Source organism: Carassius auratus, chromosome 31 (genome assembly GCF_003368295.1).
Source record: "Carassius auratus strain Wakin chromosome 31, ASM336829v1, whole genome shotgun sequence".
In the NCBI taxonomy this organism is placed as follows: Eukaryota; Metazoa; Chordata; class Actinopteri; order Cypriniformes; family Cyprinidae; genus Carassius; species Carassius auratus.
In genome coordinates, this window is record NC_039273.1 from 15,037,421 (window position 1) to 15,053,927 (window position 16,507).

Here is a 16,507-nt window from a genome sequence, read left to right on the forward strand (position 1 = left end):
CTAAACTTAATATACATTACTAACTATTAATAAGAAGCAAATGAGGCGTTTATTGAGGCAAAAGTTGTAGTTAAAGGTTTGTTAATATCAAGAATTGGATCTTAAAATAAACTGTGACCTTGATTTTTTTATTTTATTGAACTGACCAATAGGTTCAAGACAGCACCACCACATAACATTTATTGTAAATACATTTTTTACCTGTCCAGAACAAGCCATGCAATTTAAGATGTCAAGCATAAACCCTTTAGTAAGAACAACTAACCTAGTGGTTTTTGGATATTTTACTGCAAATATCTTACAAATTGTACGTTTAATATTCCCCAGCCAATCTTTCACTGAGCCAAGCAGTATGTCAATCTCCAACCCAACAGATGGCGCTTTAGGCACCGTCCTGTTCCCCTCGCCTCATTTCAGTCCGCGGAGGAATCCTATCGCTGACTGTGATGATGAGTAACGCAGACCAGAGCGTGGACGATCAGAGGAGCTGATGTGCAGCAACTAAGACCAAGAGTCAAGCATCTCGAGTTTTAACAGAATAGCACCATCTGCAAACAGATGAGCGTCTGAAATGCCCTTGCTCGCACTGATGTATTCGGTTACTATATCCTTAACTTTACTGTTTTCTATGCGCGTAATCGAGATCATCTGTCCGGAGTCGACATTTACTGCTCCGGTAACGGATTGATCCACATTTCTCATTCCCATTTTACGGCATGACATGTAGATAATCATCCGATACTTTTGATGGGGCTCCTGAGGATCATGATGCCACCCAAGTTCCAGCTGCTCGCCGTTATGGCGTTTGGAGTGGCGATGCTGTTTATTGAGAACCAGATTCAGAAGCTGGAAGAGTCTCGGGCAAAGCTGGGTAAGACTGCGGTTGTGTCTCGAACATCGGAGAGCTGCCTGTCTGCTCTAGAAAACCTTTTTGGACATCATGCACGTTCGATACTTAATAGAATCGATTGGAGCGCGCCTAGGTGCATATACAGAAATGCTGTTGAGATGGGCAGCTCATTAGGCTTTGAGACAGTCTTCTGCTGTTGTCTTCACAATACAAGACATTAGGAATGAGAGTGCTATAAGACGACCGAATTTGCATTGCAGGATCAACTTATTTGGAGAAATGGTTAACCCACTCATGATTATTTCATTCTGTTGTCCCCCTCGTCTCATCCCAGACTTGTTTGACTCATATAATTCTTCAGCGAAACACAACAAAGGAGAGATTTTGAAGAATGCTGTTGCTGTGCAATGACAATGAATAGTAAGAGAAGATGTCAAACCTCAGGTGGATGCAGAATGAGTAATTAAGTATAATTTAAGTAGTCCAGACTGGTCATATGATTTTTTTCATGTCTTCTGAAGTTATTTGATAAGTTTGTGTGGTATTGACTTTTTTTTTCTTGTAGGGGTGCTTAACAGCTGATTAGAAAACCGGCTTTACTGACGAGATGCGCATAACGATCGGCCGATCGTGATCGGAGCACCCCTATTTTCTTGTATTCACGTCCATTATACCATAATAGAGTGCAAGAGTGCACACTACCTGTCCTTGGTTTTGAAAGTATTTTTCTCATTCTTTTTTTCTCATAGGTTTTTTTTTTTTTAAGTTTTTGTTAAAGAGTTATATACCTTCAACTAAACCGAGTAGCTACATGGTAAATCACAATATTAAAAAACATCATTTTGAAGCAAAAACATGTTTGAAAATTAGACAAAAGTACAAGACTTTACCGAACGTCTTTAATGAGGGAAGAACTACACTCCCATGAAGCATTGAATGACGATCAAAACAATGGGTTTGGTTTGCAACAATGCATTTTATGTTTTTCAAGGTATTCTCAGTCTCAGTTTGCTCACAAACTGCACATCACTAATTCTCTTGAATGCTTCATATTTTCAGTGAATCATGATTTTGTTTGTTATCATATGATTGTAAAATAAGAGGAATAGCCCACAGCGCATGAGTTTTGAGGGCACCTTTTATACATATTAATGCATTCTTGCTGAGGCTTGACATCTTTATGCAAAATTCATTGTCATTGCTCTGAAAAGATATTCTTCCAAACAACATGAGGGCGAGTAAACTAGTTTTATTTTTGGGTGAATCGTCCCTTTATATACAGTATAGCAAAAAAAAAAAAAAAAAAAAAAACTATAGAAATCTAACTGTACCAATATTCTTTTATTGACACAGATTATTGAATAAAGTGATGCAGTAACCCAGCACTAAGAATGGTATTTAGTACATTTGATCAAACTCTTACACTGATCCGATTTTGCTCAACAATCTGCTTTTGTTTGTAATCAGCTTACACATGTATACTCATTAGAGTGCTCGGTGTGTAAAACAGGTAAGAGATTATTAGACAAATAATAGACTTCAACTAAAGTGAAATCTACTGAATGCTGAATTCCTAAGGATTGCTTCTAGTTGATCCGTATTACAGAGTTTTTGACAGCTCAATATGGAGTCTACATGTTTTGCATCATGAGTCATGACCATGCAATCAAAGTTCACAAAATGCATTAACTTTGTGAAGCGAATGTGGTTTGGTTGGCACCTGAGATGACCCACATTTGCCATTCTTTTGGTGTGATGGTTGGCTATTTGAAAACACAGCGAAAGGCAAGTGAAAGCATGCATTGTAGCTTAAAATATATAGTAGGGTATAATGTGTGGATCATACCACTATTTCTTGCATACATTGTCTTTGTCTTAACATTTTAATATTAAAAACTTTCAGTTTGTGTCCTCAATTTAGCAAAAAAAAATTCATTTGTAAGCCACTACCTGCTGATGTTCCTAGTGCTTTTACACACATCCTCCTGTGACCCATAACAATTGTCTACAGCCTAGGTGTAGCCAAGTTTTCATGAAGCAGAACAGCTGAAATGAGTCCATTTAATTAGTCTGACACTGAAAATATGGGTAGAAGTCGAATTACAGCTCTGTGTAAATTATTGACCATTTAGAGCGGGAAGCTTAATTTGGACTTTTCTTTAAGTAGGAAAAAATGCAGCTGCTGGAACCTACAAATGTGTGCAGTTCCTAAGCCTGATTGGCTTCTGCATTTAATGTTATTGTTCATGACAGGTACTGTGCATATTTTAATAAATTATTATTATGTTTATGTGCTTCTGGTTTAGGCTGTATGTTTTTCCACAAATATATAAAAAGGAACATCTGCATGTTTGCTTTCATAATGGAAATACTGGAAATAAATAATACATATGTAAAGGCCTAATGGAATCCCATCAAAGCAAATAGCATGACAGTCAGCGTTTTCATATAGTGGCACCTTTAAAATAAATGAATAAACATTGCACTCTCTGTTACCAGTGCAAACAGTGCTGTCATATTTAGCATTGAGCCCAGTTTTTGCATTATGGATGAGGATATATTGATCATAATTCCATGAAGTGGAGAGTTAATTAAATTGAAAGCATTGCTGCCGTTCGCCTGTGATAGACGTTTGTTGAGGCTTAGGATGCCAGGGCTCACAGAGGAGTGCAATCTGATTTGCCCTGTGCAGGCTTTGAATTTATAGACTCTGCACTATGCTTATTAGGTTGTCTCACGTGACATGGTTCATTAGAAGATGGAAAACCATTAGCTTTGCCTTCCACTCCACTAAGTTACAAGCATCACTGTCAAGCTATAAATCTGGTGTTCAGCCACTGCCAACAAGTCTCTTATTGCTTTGTTTTATGCCATAGATTATACAACATCAGTTTATTCTCATTCCACTACCAGCTGTGCAGCTCACAAAGAGAAAGAAGCAGAAGCCTGCATGCAGTGTGACCAGAATAGCTCCGCTTTAAAAAAGCCCAAGTTGAATGTTGTAAAATTCTCCTGATGTTGTCTTCTTGGCAAAGAGATGAAAGAGCTGAAAGACTGACTATCTGAAATCAATTTGATGCCAATGATATGGAGCATAATTCCTTGGACATGCTGTGCAAATAGTTCACCAGATTGTTAGAAATGCATTTGGAGTCGTGACATATCATGCATGTTTTATAATATAGATAATATTGAAATAAATGAATAGTTTTGATGATGTTGAATAATGATGATAGTACAGACATTTGTAATGTTGCAAAAGATTATTATAAAATAAAATCTGTTGTTTTCAGCTTTCTATAAAATGTGCATGTTTTGACAAAAAATATTACGCAGCACAACCGTTTTCAGCATTGATAATAGTACGAAATGCATCTTGAGCACCAAATCAGCATATTAAAAAAATATTATTTGACACTGAAGACTTTGCGGTTACATGAAGAAATTACATTTGAAAATGTTAAAATAGAAAAGTTCAAGTGTAATTTGAAATATTTTAGCATATTCCAATATTGTTCAATTGGCAGTGCAAAATAATGTATTGTCTTTACTGGTTGGATTCAAAAACAAAACAACTTACCAGACAGTGTGACCATATATATGATTCTTATGAGCTGGTTTGCATTAATAAATACACAGTTATGAAGCGTGCAATTTCAGAATCAGTTATTTTTCCATTATTTTTGCAATTATGTTGGTGATGCCAACGCTACGGCCAATTCATACATATTTTACCAGGTGGCTAATTCGTACGACCTCACTCGTGTAATTTTGTTCGATTTCTATGACGGTTAAGTTTAGCAGTGGGGTTAGGTGTGGTGCTTTGTATGAATGCCTACGAATTTGCCACCTTGTAAAATACATATGATTTTTCATATGAGTGAGGTCATACAAAATAATACGAATTAGCCACCTTGTTAAATATGTACGTATTGCAGTGAAATCTGGTAAATGATGATGGTAGTGCAAAATATGCTTGCTTGACCTTCTAAGAATAAATTTTGTTATTTTTAGCAAGCCACTTTAATTACACAGTGCTGTATTGCTGATAGAAAATCATTACAAGCATTTTGTTAAAAGGTTTCTTTCTACAGTGATGGTATTTAATTTTTAACAGACATAAAGATCGTTAGCAGATGATTAATTTCCATTTCAACCACTGGAATTTCTTTCAGGACTGAGGTGGACAAACTTGCTGTCTAGGTGCTCAGGGGTGAGTGGCTGATAGCAGAGCTCTCTAAAGTGGAAGGAAACCTTGTTCTGATGACTTTTAAATGGAGTGATTTATTCTGTTTGTCATCAGAACTGCACCTCTTAGCTGTTTTCCTAGTATTCATGTCCCTGTGTTGTCTGACTACATGCAGAACGATGTCAATGAATTTCTCTTTGCAGTAGATTTCTTTTTTATTATTTAATGTATTATTCATTTTATGTCAGAAGGTTTGAATTCTAATGTTTCAAGTTATTTTTCAGTTCTTAAGAAAAAAAAAAGTAAATATTTTGTTTGAATTGCATGTTGTAAAGTGCATATATTGCATTGTGTGTATATATATATATATATATATATATATATACATATATATATATATATATATATATATATATGTATATGTATATATATATATATATATATATATATATATATATATATATATGTATATGTATATGTATATATATATATATATATATATATATATATATATATATATATATATTTATATATATACATAATTAAAATTAAATTAAATTTATGCATTTAGCAGCATTTTTTATCCAAAGCAACTTACAGTGAATTCAGGCTATCAATTTTTACATATCATGTGTTCCCGTAACAGTGCTCATCTTTCTTGTACAAAAACAGAATTTCTTCAAATTAATTAATAATCACAGGGAAATACAAACACTGAACTTTATGCTGACCTGCAAAATATGCTCAGTAATATAAATACTCTTCAAAGGTGCTATCTGTAATGTTTGGCAAAAAAGTCATACTCCACATTCCATACCAGATGGGGGCAGTATGACTCAATAAAGTGAATTGGTCTAATCTAGAATAACAAACGAGAAACGGCATAGTCTCTATGCTCTGCCCCTACCTTCACAACAACACTACAGCCATAGCCGAAGCCTAACTGTGCGTTCACACCGCCGGCGTCTAGAGCGTCAAAAATCACTCTTGCCGCTCTGCTCACGACGCTGCAGAAAGATTTGTGAGCGCTCAGATGCTCTGACGTAGATCGAATGCTTATTTTGTATTTAAAGCAGCCGCAAAGCAAACAAGCTTGTTGATCTCGTGCAGACTAACCACAAGGAGTTATAAGTTAACCTCATTAAATATTGTTGTGGACGAAATATTATGATCCTTTACTTAAAATGAACAATCTCAGACACCTTGGTCGACGTATCACTTTTAATTAATTTTTTATGTCCCTGTACGCAAACAGGGACACATCATAGATTAATACAAACGCTAAACAGCAATAATCAACCTGTCCTTTATTCTGCTTAGGAACTAATGTGCCAACTCTCAAGCATTCACCGTGAGACAATTGACAATTCAATTGACTCTTTTCACACGCTTTCACGCACAGAAAAACCACGAAGCAAAGAGGACACGGAGACCAACAGACTAGACAGAGCAGGTTAGTTATGATATAATAAAATGTGTAACGTTAAGTTATAGCTATCTAATTATAAAACGCAGCTACAGTTAGCCATTGCTAACATTAGCACGTTTATCGAACAGCCTTCGATACATTTCTATGTTATAACTTCCCGAAAACAAATACACAAACATATGAAACAAACTTCTAGCAAAATACTAACAGCATCTAACGTTAACTTACCAATCCAAAAGAAATGTTGCAAGTTTCGGAGTCGAACCTAATTTCTTTCAGGTCCATCAGTTGTCTCCAGCGATTAAAAGCAGTGCCGATGTTAACTCTGGTTCGGCTCCTTTTCTTATTGGATTTGATTTGTGATTCCGAGCGCGGTGGTCTCTTGCCAAGGGCTTGAGCCATAATTTCTCTCTCCTCCCTGAACTGAAATGAAGTAGTGGGCTGTACTTTCCACATGATTGACATCAGGTTCAGGCACGCCCACAAGCCTTCCGAGTTATTCGTGTTTTGCAGGTTGGCTGGTGGTTATGTTGCCCGCATATCACCTCCCATGGCCGAAACTGGTACTACGACACCTGTCGGGCCGGGGCTAGTAATGCTAATGCTAATTAAAGTTGATATCTCTGCAGCACTATAAATTGACATTTTTTTAATGACATCATCGCCCTTATTTCTTCTCATTCTTTTGATGCGTGTAGGTCATGTTATGAATATTTTTGCCTCAATTTTTGCATATGGCACCTTTAAGGACTTTCTTCTTGCATACCAATTATAACAGCAAACTACTACTTAATTTGTATTTAATAATAAATAGTTGCAGTTCTCCTTCATTCTGTTTTCTAACATCTGTAATAGCAGAGCAGATAAAATGTGTATTGCATGTTGCTCCCTTTATTGTATGGGCATGAATTTAATTTTCCCACAGCACATCACATGTTCATTTTGCTCTTGGTGTAAATAGATTGTTGGCTATTCTTTTGATAGTTTTTTGCATTGTAAAAGGTCCACTAGGTACTTCCATTTCTCTTTTCATAATGTTCCATGGCAGAATCTCTATACAACAATCTTGATGTAATGTTTGTGTGTCCTAGCACAGAAAATCTGTTATATGCAGCTTTTCACATATTGCTTACAGGCATCTTCCACAAAATATTATACATACACGGGTCAACTCCATTTCCAAGAGATTATCCTGCAACCCGCTGGCACTCCATTGCCATGGGAACTGCTAATTTGGTTTAGAAGTTACCTGCACTTTGTTCACCTGCACACAAGCAGTTGTGTTTCTGTAAGTGCCTCCCTGAACCTGATATCACTTATAATGAATCCGAGATCCTGCCAGTGAGAAGGCTGTCACATTAGTTTCTAAATGCATTCCACATTTGGCATACAGTTTGTTTTTACAGTCACCATATTGACAAATGACCCACTCAAACACAACAAAATGAAAAGTGCTAAAAGAGTGGATTTGACTTAATTGAATTATGAACATCCCCATAATAATGTTGCTATTTAGCTGTGTAATTGCAAAGGAAGAGGATCATTAAAAGCCTGTTTAAAGATAATGCTCATTTTCTAAAATTAAGAGAATAGCAGAGTCTACACCCTAGCTATTAAAATAACACAGCGGAAAAATGCCATTTGAATAACTTTTTTTCCAGCTAAAGAATGATTAAAAAAAATGAAAAATAAATATTGGCAGCCAATCAGAATACACCTGACTTTAAAGAGCATGAGCGTTAAAACTGGCAGATCGCAATTATAATGAACAGATAGTTATTTTCTGTTGGTGTGGACACTAGATATCATAATTTTCCTCTTCATAATTATCATTCTTATTGTGTTTGGGTCTTAAGATTCTTAATACTGAAATCTTAACCTGGCTAGTATTCAAAAGTCAAATATATTCCGAATAGAATCACTTTGTCATAACACCATGGACACAAGTGTTCTTTGGTGAAAATCTCCACAGCATGGCAGTGTATATATATAACAAGATGCGCATGTGCAGTATTAACTATATACTGCACATAAATTACAATATTACAATAAACATATTTACGTCATTACTGCAGACTTAAATATGGGAAAAGTATACAAAACAATTTTACACTATACACAGCATGAGGACTTTTCACAGTATTATTCCCACTCCTTGATAAGGAGGTGGAACTCTCTTTCCTCTCTGCGCAATCTCAGGATTGGATTGACCTAATATTTCCTGAATGAATACTACAGCTCAGGACTAAATTGAGGCTTAAATTGAACCTACCAGGAGGCAGGTTTAACTTCAGATTAACGTTGTGTTTGGGACAGTTTTAAAAGTAATGCATTACAATATTAAGTTACTCCCTAAAAAGTAACTAATTACATGACTTAGTTACTTTTTATGGGAAGTAATGCATTACATTATTTTTGCTTTACTTTTTAAATATGAGCAGGGCTTGATTATTTTTAATATAAATTCTATTTATAGCAAATGTTAAAAGTCCTTTCACACCAAAAAGTGTAATGAATAAACCTCAGGCTGAAGGAAAAGTAAATTCACGTCTGTAGAACACAGGAGAAGAAGGTTCAACACTCTTCAGCCAAAAAAAAAAAAAAAAAAAATCTAAGACGCACAATTGTTAGTTTATCTAAAGTCATTTGTGCTTATTGGTATGGTTGAACTGGATCATCAAATGTCAGCAGCAAAGACATTAGTTAATAAAATGGGATAAGATATATTTGTGCTAACATATTTCATTATTGTATGTTTGCGTCATGTTCGGAGTTTGCCTTTCTCTTTTTTAATTCATTTTGATGAATAGTAAATCATTTTTTTAATTTATTTATTTATGGCGAGTGGGATTAATTAATGCACATTCACATTTGTTCTAAAACCACATCATGTTCACACAGTGCACACAATGCTACTGTACTTCTGATTTCTCCCAATGTGGGGAAAGGAGACGTGTCAGTCAGTAAATGGCAGAACAAAGTAACCAGCGTTACTTTTTTGAAAAAAATAAAAATATATTTTATTGTAAATTAAGAGGTAATGGGTTACTTGACTAGTTATTATAAAAAAAGTAATCTTATTACGTTACTCATGTTACTTGTAATGCGTTACTACCCCCATCACAAAAATTTTGCCCCCTTGGTAGATATGCTCAAAGAAATGTTTTTTTTTTTTTTTTTTTTTTTTTTTAACGCGCACACATACAAAACCAAAAACATGAATTTTGATTGAAGTAAAATGGTAGGGAAGGGAAATCTCATTAGGAAAGAAATGTTTTTTATGTAATACACACTGGCTACAAATAAAGGCATTTTTTTATTTAATACTTTTTGTGTTTGGGGAACAGCTGACAAGAAATCAGAGAGCATTTTCCCTGTACAGAATCTCCAGATCCTTCCCAGGACCATGTTTATTCCTCATCTTCAGTTTTCTATAGGGTTCAGATCAGAGGACTGGGATAATCATGGCAGAAGCTTCATTCTGTGCTCAGTGACACATTTTTGTATTGATTTTGATGGTCTTTTTTAGATGGAAGATCCCAACAAGGCCCATTATAAGATTTCTAGTCAAGGCAGTAAGTTTAGATTTTTAATCTGTTGGTATTTGCTAGAATCCATAATTCCATCTGTCTGATGTCCCAGACCTCCAGCAGAAAAGTAGGTCAACCACATTAAAGATACAGCAGTATAGTTCATTTGACATGTTTCCTGCAAAAAGAGCTCATTAGGTAGGTTCATTTGACCATAGAACCCAGTACAGTTTGAAGTTCCTATTGTGTGTGGCATCTGAATATGCTGGAATTTGTTTTTGAATGAAAGCCGAGGAATTTTTTTCTTCCAAAACCCTCCCAAATAACTTTTAGTTATGTTTGGTTTGTGGTGTTCTTTCTTTCTTTCTAGGCTTTTTGACCACAAGATTCCTTTACAGAGTTTTTGGCCACTCAAACTATCCTCTTCATGTTGCATTAAGATAATATATTGTAGGTAGATTTGTAACATTTCCTGTTGATTGGAACTCCTTAAAGGCACTTTAAGGCACTTTAAAACCACTTGAACTGTGTTCTATATGTTGGTGACTTGTGTACTTAACACTATCCCAAATGTTTCGAAGAATATTTAAATCCAGAGAAATAAGCACTTTCAAATGTATTTTACGATTTTTTCCCAGATAGTCACAACCGGAAGAAGCGGAAGCAGTCGACTGGCATAATAAAAGCTTTGCTGCTTTCATGCCGTGTTTTCAGCAGCCTCGTTGTGCTTTGACTGCTTTCAGCCTCACCCTGCTTCATTCTACTACAATGAATATCATTAGCTCATCCATGAACATGATTTCTGGCTGAGCAAGAATTCATTGCAAATAGATTTCCAGGCGTAACTTTTCTTTTATTCAACAACTGATTTGTGCAGCTTATTTTGTTTGCTTTAAGAGTGTCCCCATAATAATGTTGGGGTGTCCTCTTGTTCAGAGGAATGTTTTTTTTCTTTGTACGATTACTGTCTTAGTTGCTTCTCAGTTCCATTTAATTTTAAGCTTTCTTGTTTCATTCCATGTTTTATAGGCAACATCTCTCATGCTAATTCAGATTAGCAAAGCTTGGTTTTAAACAAATCTAGTTTTAGTTCAGGAGTCTTTAGTCCAAAAGTTGGTAATGTGTATTTAATCAGTGTTTCAGGAAGCCAGTTTTAAAGCCATGATTTACTATTCTAGATTAAGCCTATACTCCAGACTTAATATAAACCCTGCCTGGGAAACCGGACCTTTCTATTTTATAGAGACGAACAGATTTGAGCTGGTTATTGATTCTGCCTTCTGTTCTGACCTACTTTCCATTGAAGTAAGTTTCCTCTGCACATTTCTCTCTTATACGATTTTTGCTTCTTCTTTCTTTTCAGGCTTTAAGTTTTGGCCTGAAAAGTACAATTATTATTTTGATGTTATGACAAATATGATGGATAATATCTATCAGCCATGATGTAATATTTCCTACAGCATAGTGTGAAAACATGATGAGCTATCTTGGCAAGAAGCTTATTGTGATGCTAAAATGTAAATGTTTGAATACTTTGTGTTTTATTGAAAATGTATTTAGACTAGGGCTGGGGAAGTTAATGTGTTATTATCGCGTAAACGCATTAATCGATTAACACAGTTTTTTTTATTATTATTATGAAAGTTTGTTGCTCACTGGTTCTTAATACACCTACAGACACGTCATTGGTCACAGGAGAGGATGCTCCTGATCAAATTTTTTAGGCTGAGCATCATCATTCACAAACCACTGTCCACTTATTTTTAACAGAAAATAATGCAACAATCTCGTAATCACGACTTCGTAAATGGGAAATTGGAATTTTCAGATAGCACGTGAAGACCGCAGAGAATCGCTTGCTCAGCACAGTGGAGTGCATTTTAAGTGTATGTCGCAGACATACTTTTAAACATCTTCAGTCTCTTATGAGTCTTTTGAAGATTGCATCGATTGATAATTCAGTTTTGTATTTTTTGGCATGGATGGAATAAGTAGAATAAATGTTACTTTATAATTTTCGTATTGTGCTGTCTCCCAAGATGCTGCCATAACTCAACCCCCCGGCCCATCCCCCAACACATAGAAATCCCTTATGAAAGAAATGGGTTGTAGCCACTCATAGACCAAATCTGCAAGCAGGAAACCCATGTGGGAACAGCTGAATAGATTTTCCAACTCTTCCTTCTCTTCTCCTCCCTTTTATCTGAGGAGCAGAATGTCTCTTGTTCTATAGTAACTTCCTGGCTCAACCTGCGGGTCTCCTTGGCAAAGCTGTGTTTACTGAGGCCAGAGCGGGAAAAAAGGGAATGGATGATTGACAGCTGCTTCTCATTTTTCTGTCAACTCTAGTCTGTTGTTCCGCAGAGACTTCCCATCAGTCTTATCACAAAGAATGCAGCTCTGAGGAAAATCTTGTCTGGGCCACTGCAAGGGAACTAACTTTTTTTTATTTGAATGGGTATTGTTCTCCATGTGTACATTATTTTTCAAATTTAAGCCCAACAGTGAGATTTTTTTTCTTTCTTTTTTTTGGCATATGCAAAAACATATGGATACTTGGCTACTGTAAACAAACTATGGATGCAGAGTGTCTTCACTAGGCTCTTCAGAATCAATGGGTCTCATCATATTCAACTGTTCTGTCCACACTGGAAGTAGTAGAGTGGAGTAGTGGAGTATAGTATAGTTTTCTGCTTGCTGTCAACTTTTTTTTGTGATTTAAATTTCTACAGGTTGGCCCATGTCTACCAAAGTATTTACATGCTACTTTAAAGTGCTACTCCTATAGAACAAAATATTATTAGGGAAATAAATACATCCTTTTTTTATATAGTAAGTCATGCTTAAGTTGCACAGTGTGGTTGTTAGGATGATATGAATCTCCAGTCCGTAAAGTAGTCTTTGTGTGGTTAAATGGGATCCATATTGAAAAATGCCTTTGATAAATTTAGTGAGATCCAAATGATATGTAACTCAAACAAATTGTGTATATAATACTGCATAAGAGACAATTAGCTGCTTTTATTCTATTTTTTCTTTTATTCATCTGTTCTGTTATTTATTTTACCAAGCTCCAACTGATTGCACTGATAGAAAAATGTAAATATGTAAATGTAAATACCGTAAATATGAATATGCCAATCTTTCAGGAATACATATGTATCAAAATGGTATGGTACTGCCATATCAGAAGCATTAGAGTTATTCAAATAATACATGATTACAAATATGTGCTAAAATTCAATATTAAATATTAAATAGAAATATTTTTTTTCATGTCCTATTTTGCGTTTGTGTTCATGGTGTTATTCAATTATTTTTATATTCCTTTTCTGTTTGTGTATTTGCATGCTTGTATGGATTTGTCCTTCCCTCTATGTTTTTCTATTAATCTTTCCCTTGAAGTCTTGCTTTTAGATTAATAAATTGACAAATAAACTGGCCTTCAAGAATGTAGAATCGTAACACACCAGACCACTGCTCCACAAAATCTGGGGTTTCACCTGCAACCTAAATATATATATATATATATATTTTTTCATTCTTGCATTCTTCTGTGTATGTTTTCCTGCTGCACACAATTTCATTAATACAATCTTTAAAACCTTTTCACAGCTGCAGTCCACTTATCAGTGGCTACCATAAATAATATCTGAGTCTCTTTCAGGGCTTAAATTAATTATCCTTAATGTCACTAAATGAGAATAGCTGTATATTAATAGCAGCAGCGCTGACCCAAGAATAGCACTCATCTGAGATCATTTTCCATTCTCATCTCACTTTGCCATCCTGGTACCCCATTCCAGAGGCTTTTCTAACGTGTGAGTATGTTCTTGCAAACATCCACTTCCCCATCACTACCCACACATCACTCCAGCTGGCCTCTCACGTCTGTAGCCTCACACGGTCCAATGATCACACTTCTGTTGTCAGGGGAGAGCAAGTGGACCATACACACTGGTAGTAATGGTCAACTGTAAGTTTTTGGTAGGAACGCTGAACCTCTCATTTGGATTTGCTTCAGGGTGGTCTTTAGGCCCAACATTATGTAAAATTTGTAACATGACATGGGCTGAATAGGAAAATGTACAGTTTCTATTTTAAGTGTCTTAGATTTTGAGTAAATAAATAATTCACTCTGATTTGATCTGAGAAGACCTTGACCATCTTTGTTGAAGCTTGAAATATTTATTTAATCTTCCTTTACTTCATTTTTAATGTCGGTGAAAGTTTTCTATAAATTGCATACATGCTTAGTGGAAAAGTCAAGATGCAAATTTTTAAGTTAACAAGATATATATATGTATATATTATCTTGGTCCTTCCACCAGCATTTATACAACAAATATAATATATATCTGTTTTTTTTAAGTGCAAAATATATGAAGCACATCAAAGAATCATGTGACCTGAATAATTTGCTCAGATGTTTGATTATTACCTTCCAGAACTCTGACGCATTTGCTCCTAGACAGAAGGCATATGCTGCCATCGCTAGCAAAAATGAAGTTCATCAGAGCATTTTGTTTGCATGCTATAAACCACAAGTAATTTATTAAATTAATACAAGTTTTCCAGAAAGTCATGATTTTGTTATTTTGAGAAAAAAATTGGTCTTTATTTGCAAATTGTTTTTGAGGCAGTCAGATTTTAGTGTAAATATAACTTAAAGGTACAATTTGTAAGATATTTGCAGTAAAATATCCAAAAATATTTTGTCCAGCTGATTACTAACAATATCTCTAATGTTTTGCTTGTGTTTTACTTGACAGGTGAGTTGTTTTGATTTGTGTATTTAAAATGTATGCTATTACTGTGCATTTACACCGCCGGCGTCGAGAGCGTCAAAAATCGCTCTTGCCGCTCTGCTCACGATGCTGCTGAAAGATTCGTGAGCGCTCAGACGCTCTGACGTAGACCGAATGCTTGTATTTAATTTTGTAATTTTGTATTAAAGTGGCCGCAAAGCAAACAAGCTTGTTGATCTCGTGCAGACTAACCACAAGGTGGGTAATGTTATAAGTTAACCTCATTAAATATTGTTGTGGACGAAATATTAAGATCCTTTACTTAAAATGAACAATCTCAGACACCTTGGTCCACATATCACTTTTAATTTATTTTTTATGTCCCTGTACGCAAACAGGGACACATCATAGATTATTGCAAACACGAAACAGCAATAATCAACCTGTCCTCCATTGTGCTTGGGAACTAATGTGGTCGGAGCTGCGTTCTCTGGAATCCTCTCAAGCGGTGGATTCTACGATCCGATTGGTTGCTGCCCAACCGCGTCATAGCTCATTACCATGTATGTAATCTACTTGTGCAAATCGTTGAACTCGCATTTGCTATGTATGCCCAATTATTGTGTTAGAAGACAACAAATCCCATCATTCCACGCTCCTTCTTAGCATCATCAAACCACGCGATTGTTATTGTTTTGGTAGTGCGCCCTCTAGTGGCAGGTCCTACAACCTGTAGCTTTAAAGGGATAGTTCACCGTTAGTTGCTGGTCCCCGTTGACTTCCATAGAATGAAAAAAATAAAATAAAGGTGAGGTGTGTTGTGATTGGCCGAATTCCTCAAGCTTGTGACAGAAATGTTATGTCCCTTACCATACTGTGATGCCATGTCCCGGAACAAAAACCAATAAAACCCATTATAAATGAGGCATTTGTTGCATTCAGCGGGGACATCATTATGGATTATAATGATGTTGCATCGCTCCGCGTAAACATAAAACCATGTCTGCATTTTGATCTGAGAAATGACAAACAAAAAGTGCTTACTCTACACTGCTCAAAACTTGCATTTGAATCATCAGTGGCAAATTCTTTAAAAATGAAAAAAAAAATACTTACAGACTGTGAGTCAGAACAGCTGGCATTGTAGTCTACTTTCCCAGGTTCAGGAAACAGTTCTCCGTAAAATGTGCTGCACACATCTGAAAATTTGGGTCAAACTTTTCTGGAACAATGTAAGTACAACTTAACCTTTGATTTCTAGTCGTGTCCTCTTTCGGAAGGCCAAACTAAGTATATTCGCTTTTGCAACGAAACACACAGCATCATCAGAACATGGCGGTGGCGGCAGTAACAATGCTACAGCGAGAATCAAAATTAAATAATCTTTCTTTGCGTGAACATTTGGGGCGGTGTTATGCAAATCTTCCCACATCGTTATGTAGACACGTGGGGGCATGTTTAAACAAGGCGTTTAGGAGGGCGTTGACCAGTCTTTACTTTTATAAAGAATATCTCTTTGGGTTTAAGACTTTAATCTTTGGAACTTTAGGGGTCTTTAGGGACACTCCAAAGAGAAAGGAAAACTTGAAATTGCATCATATGACCCCTTTAAAAAATTATTAAAGGGGGGGGGGGTGAAATGCTATTTCATGCATACTGAGTTTTTTACACTGTTAAAGAGTTGGATTCCCATGCTAAACATGGACAAAGTTTCAAAAATTAAGTTGTAAGTTTGAAGGAGTATTTTTGTTCCACAAGTTT

General features: G+C 35.7%; 1 protein-coding gene across 1 annotated transcript in view; it reads left to right on the forward strand.

Annotated features, from left to right (window-relative positions):
- Nucleotides 1-419: 419 nt before the first annotated feature.
- Nucleotides 420-16,507, forward strand: part of LOC113050641 (heparan sulfate 2-O-sulfotransferase 1) — a 69,566-nt gene continuing 53,478 nt past the window's right edge. Inside the window, exon 1 of the mRNA XM_026213837.1 lies at nucleotides 420-871. Within this exon, the coding sequence (XP_026069622.1) occupies nucleotides 748-871 (124 nt within the window). The 5' untranslated portion in view covers nucleotides 420-747. The remainder of the gene's footprint in view (nucleotides 872-16,507) is intronic.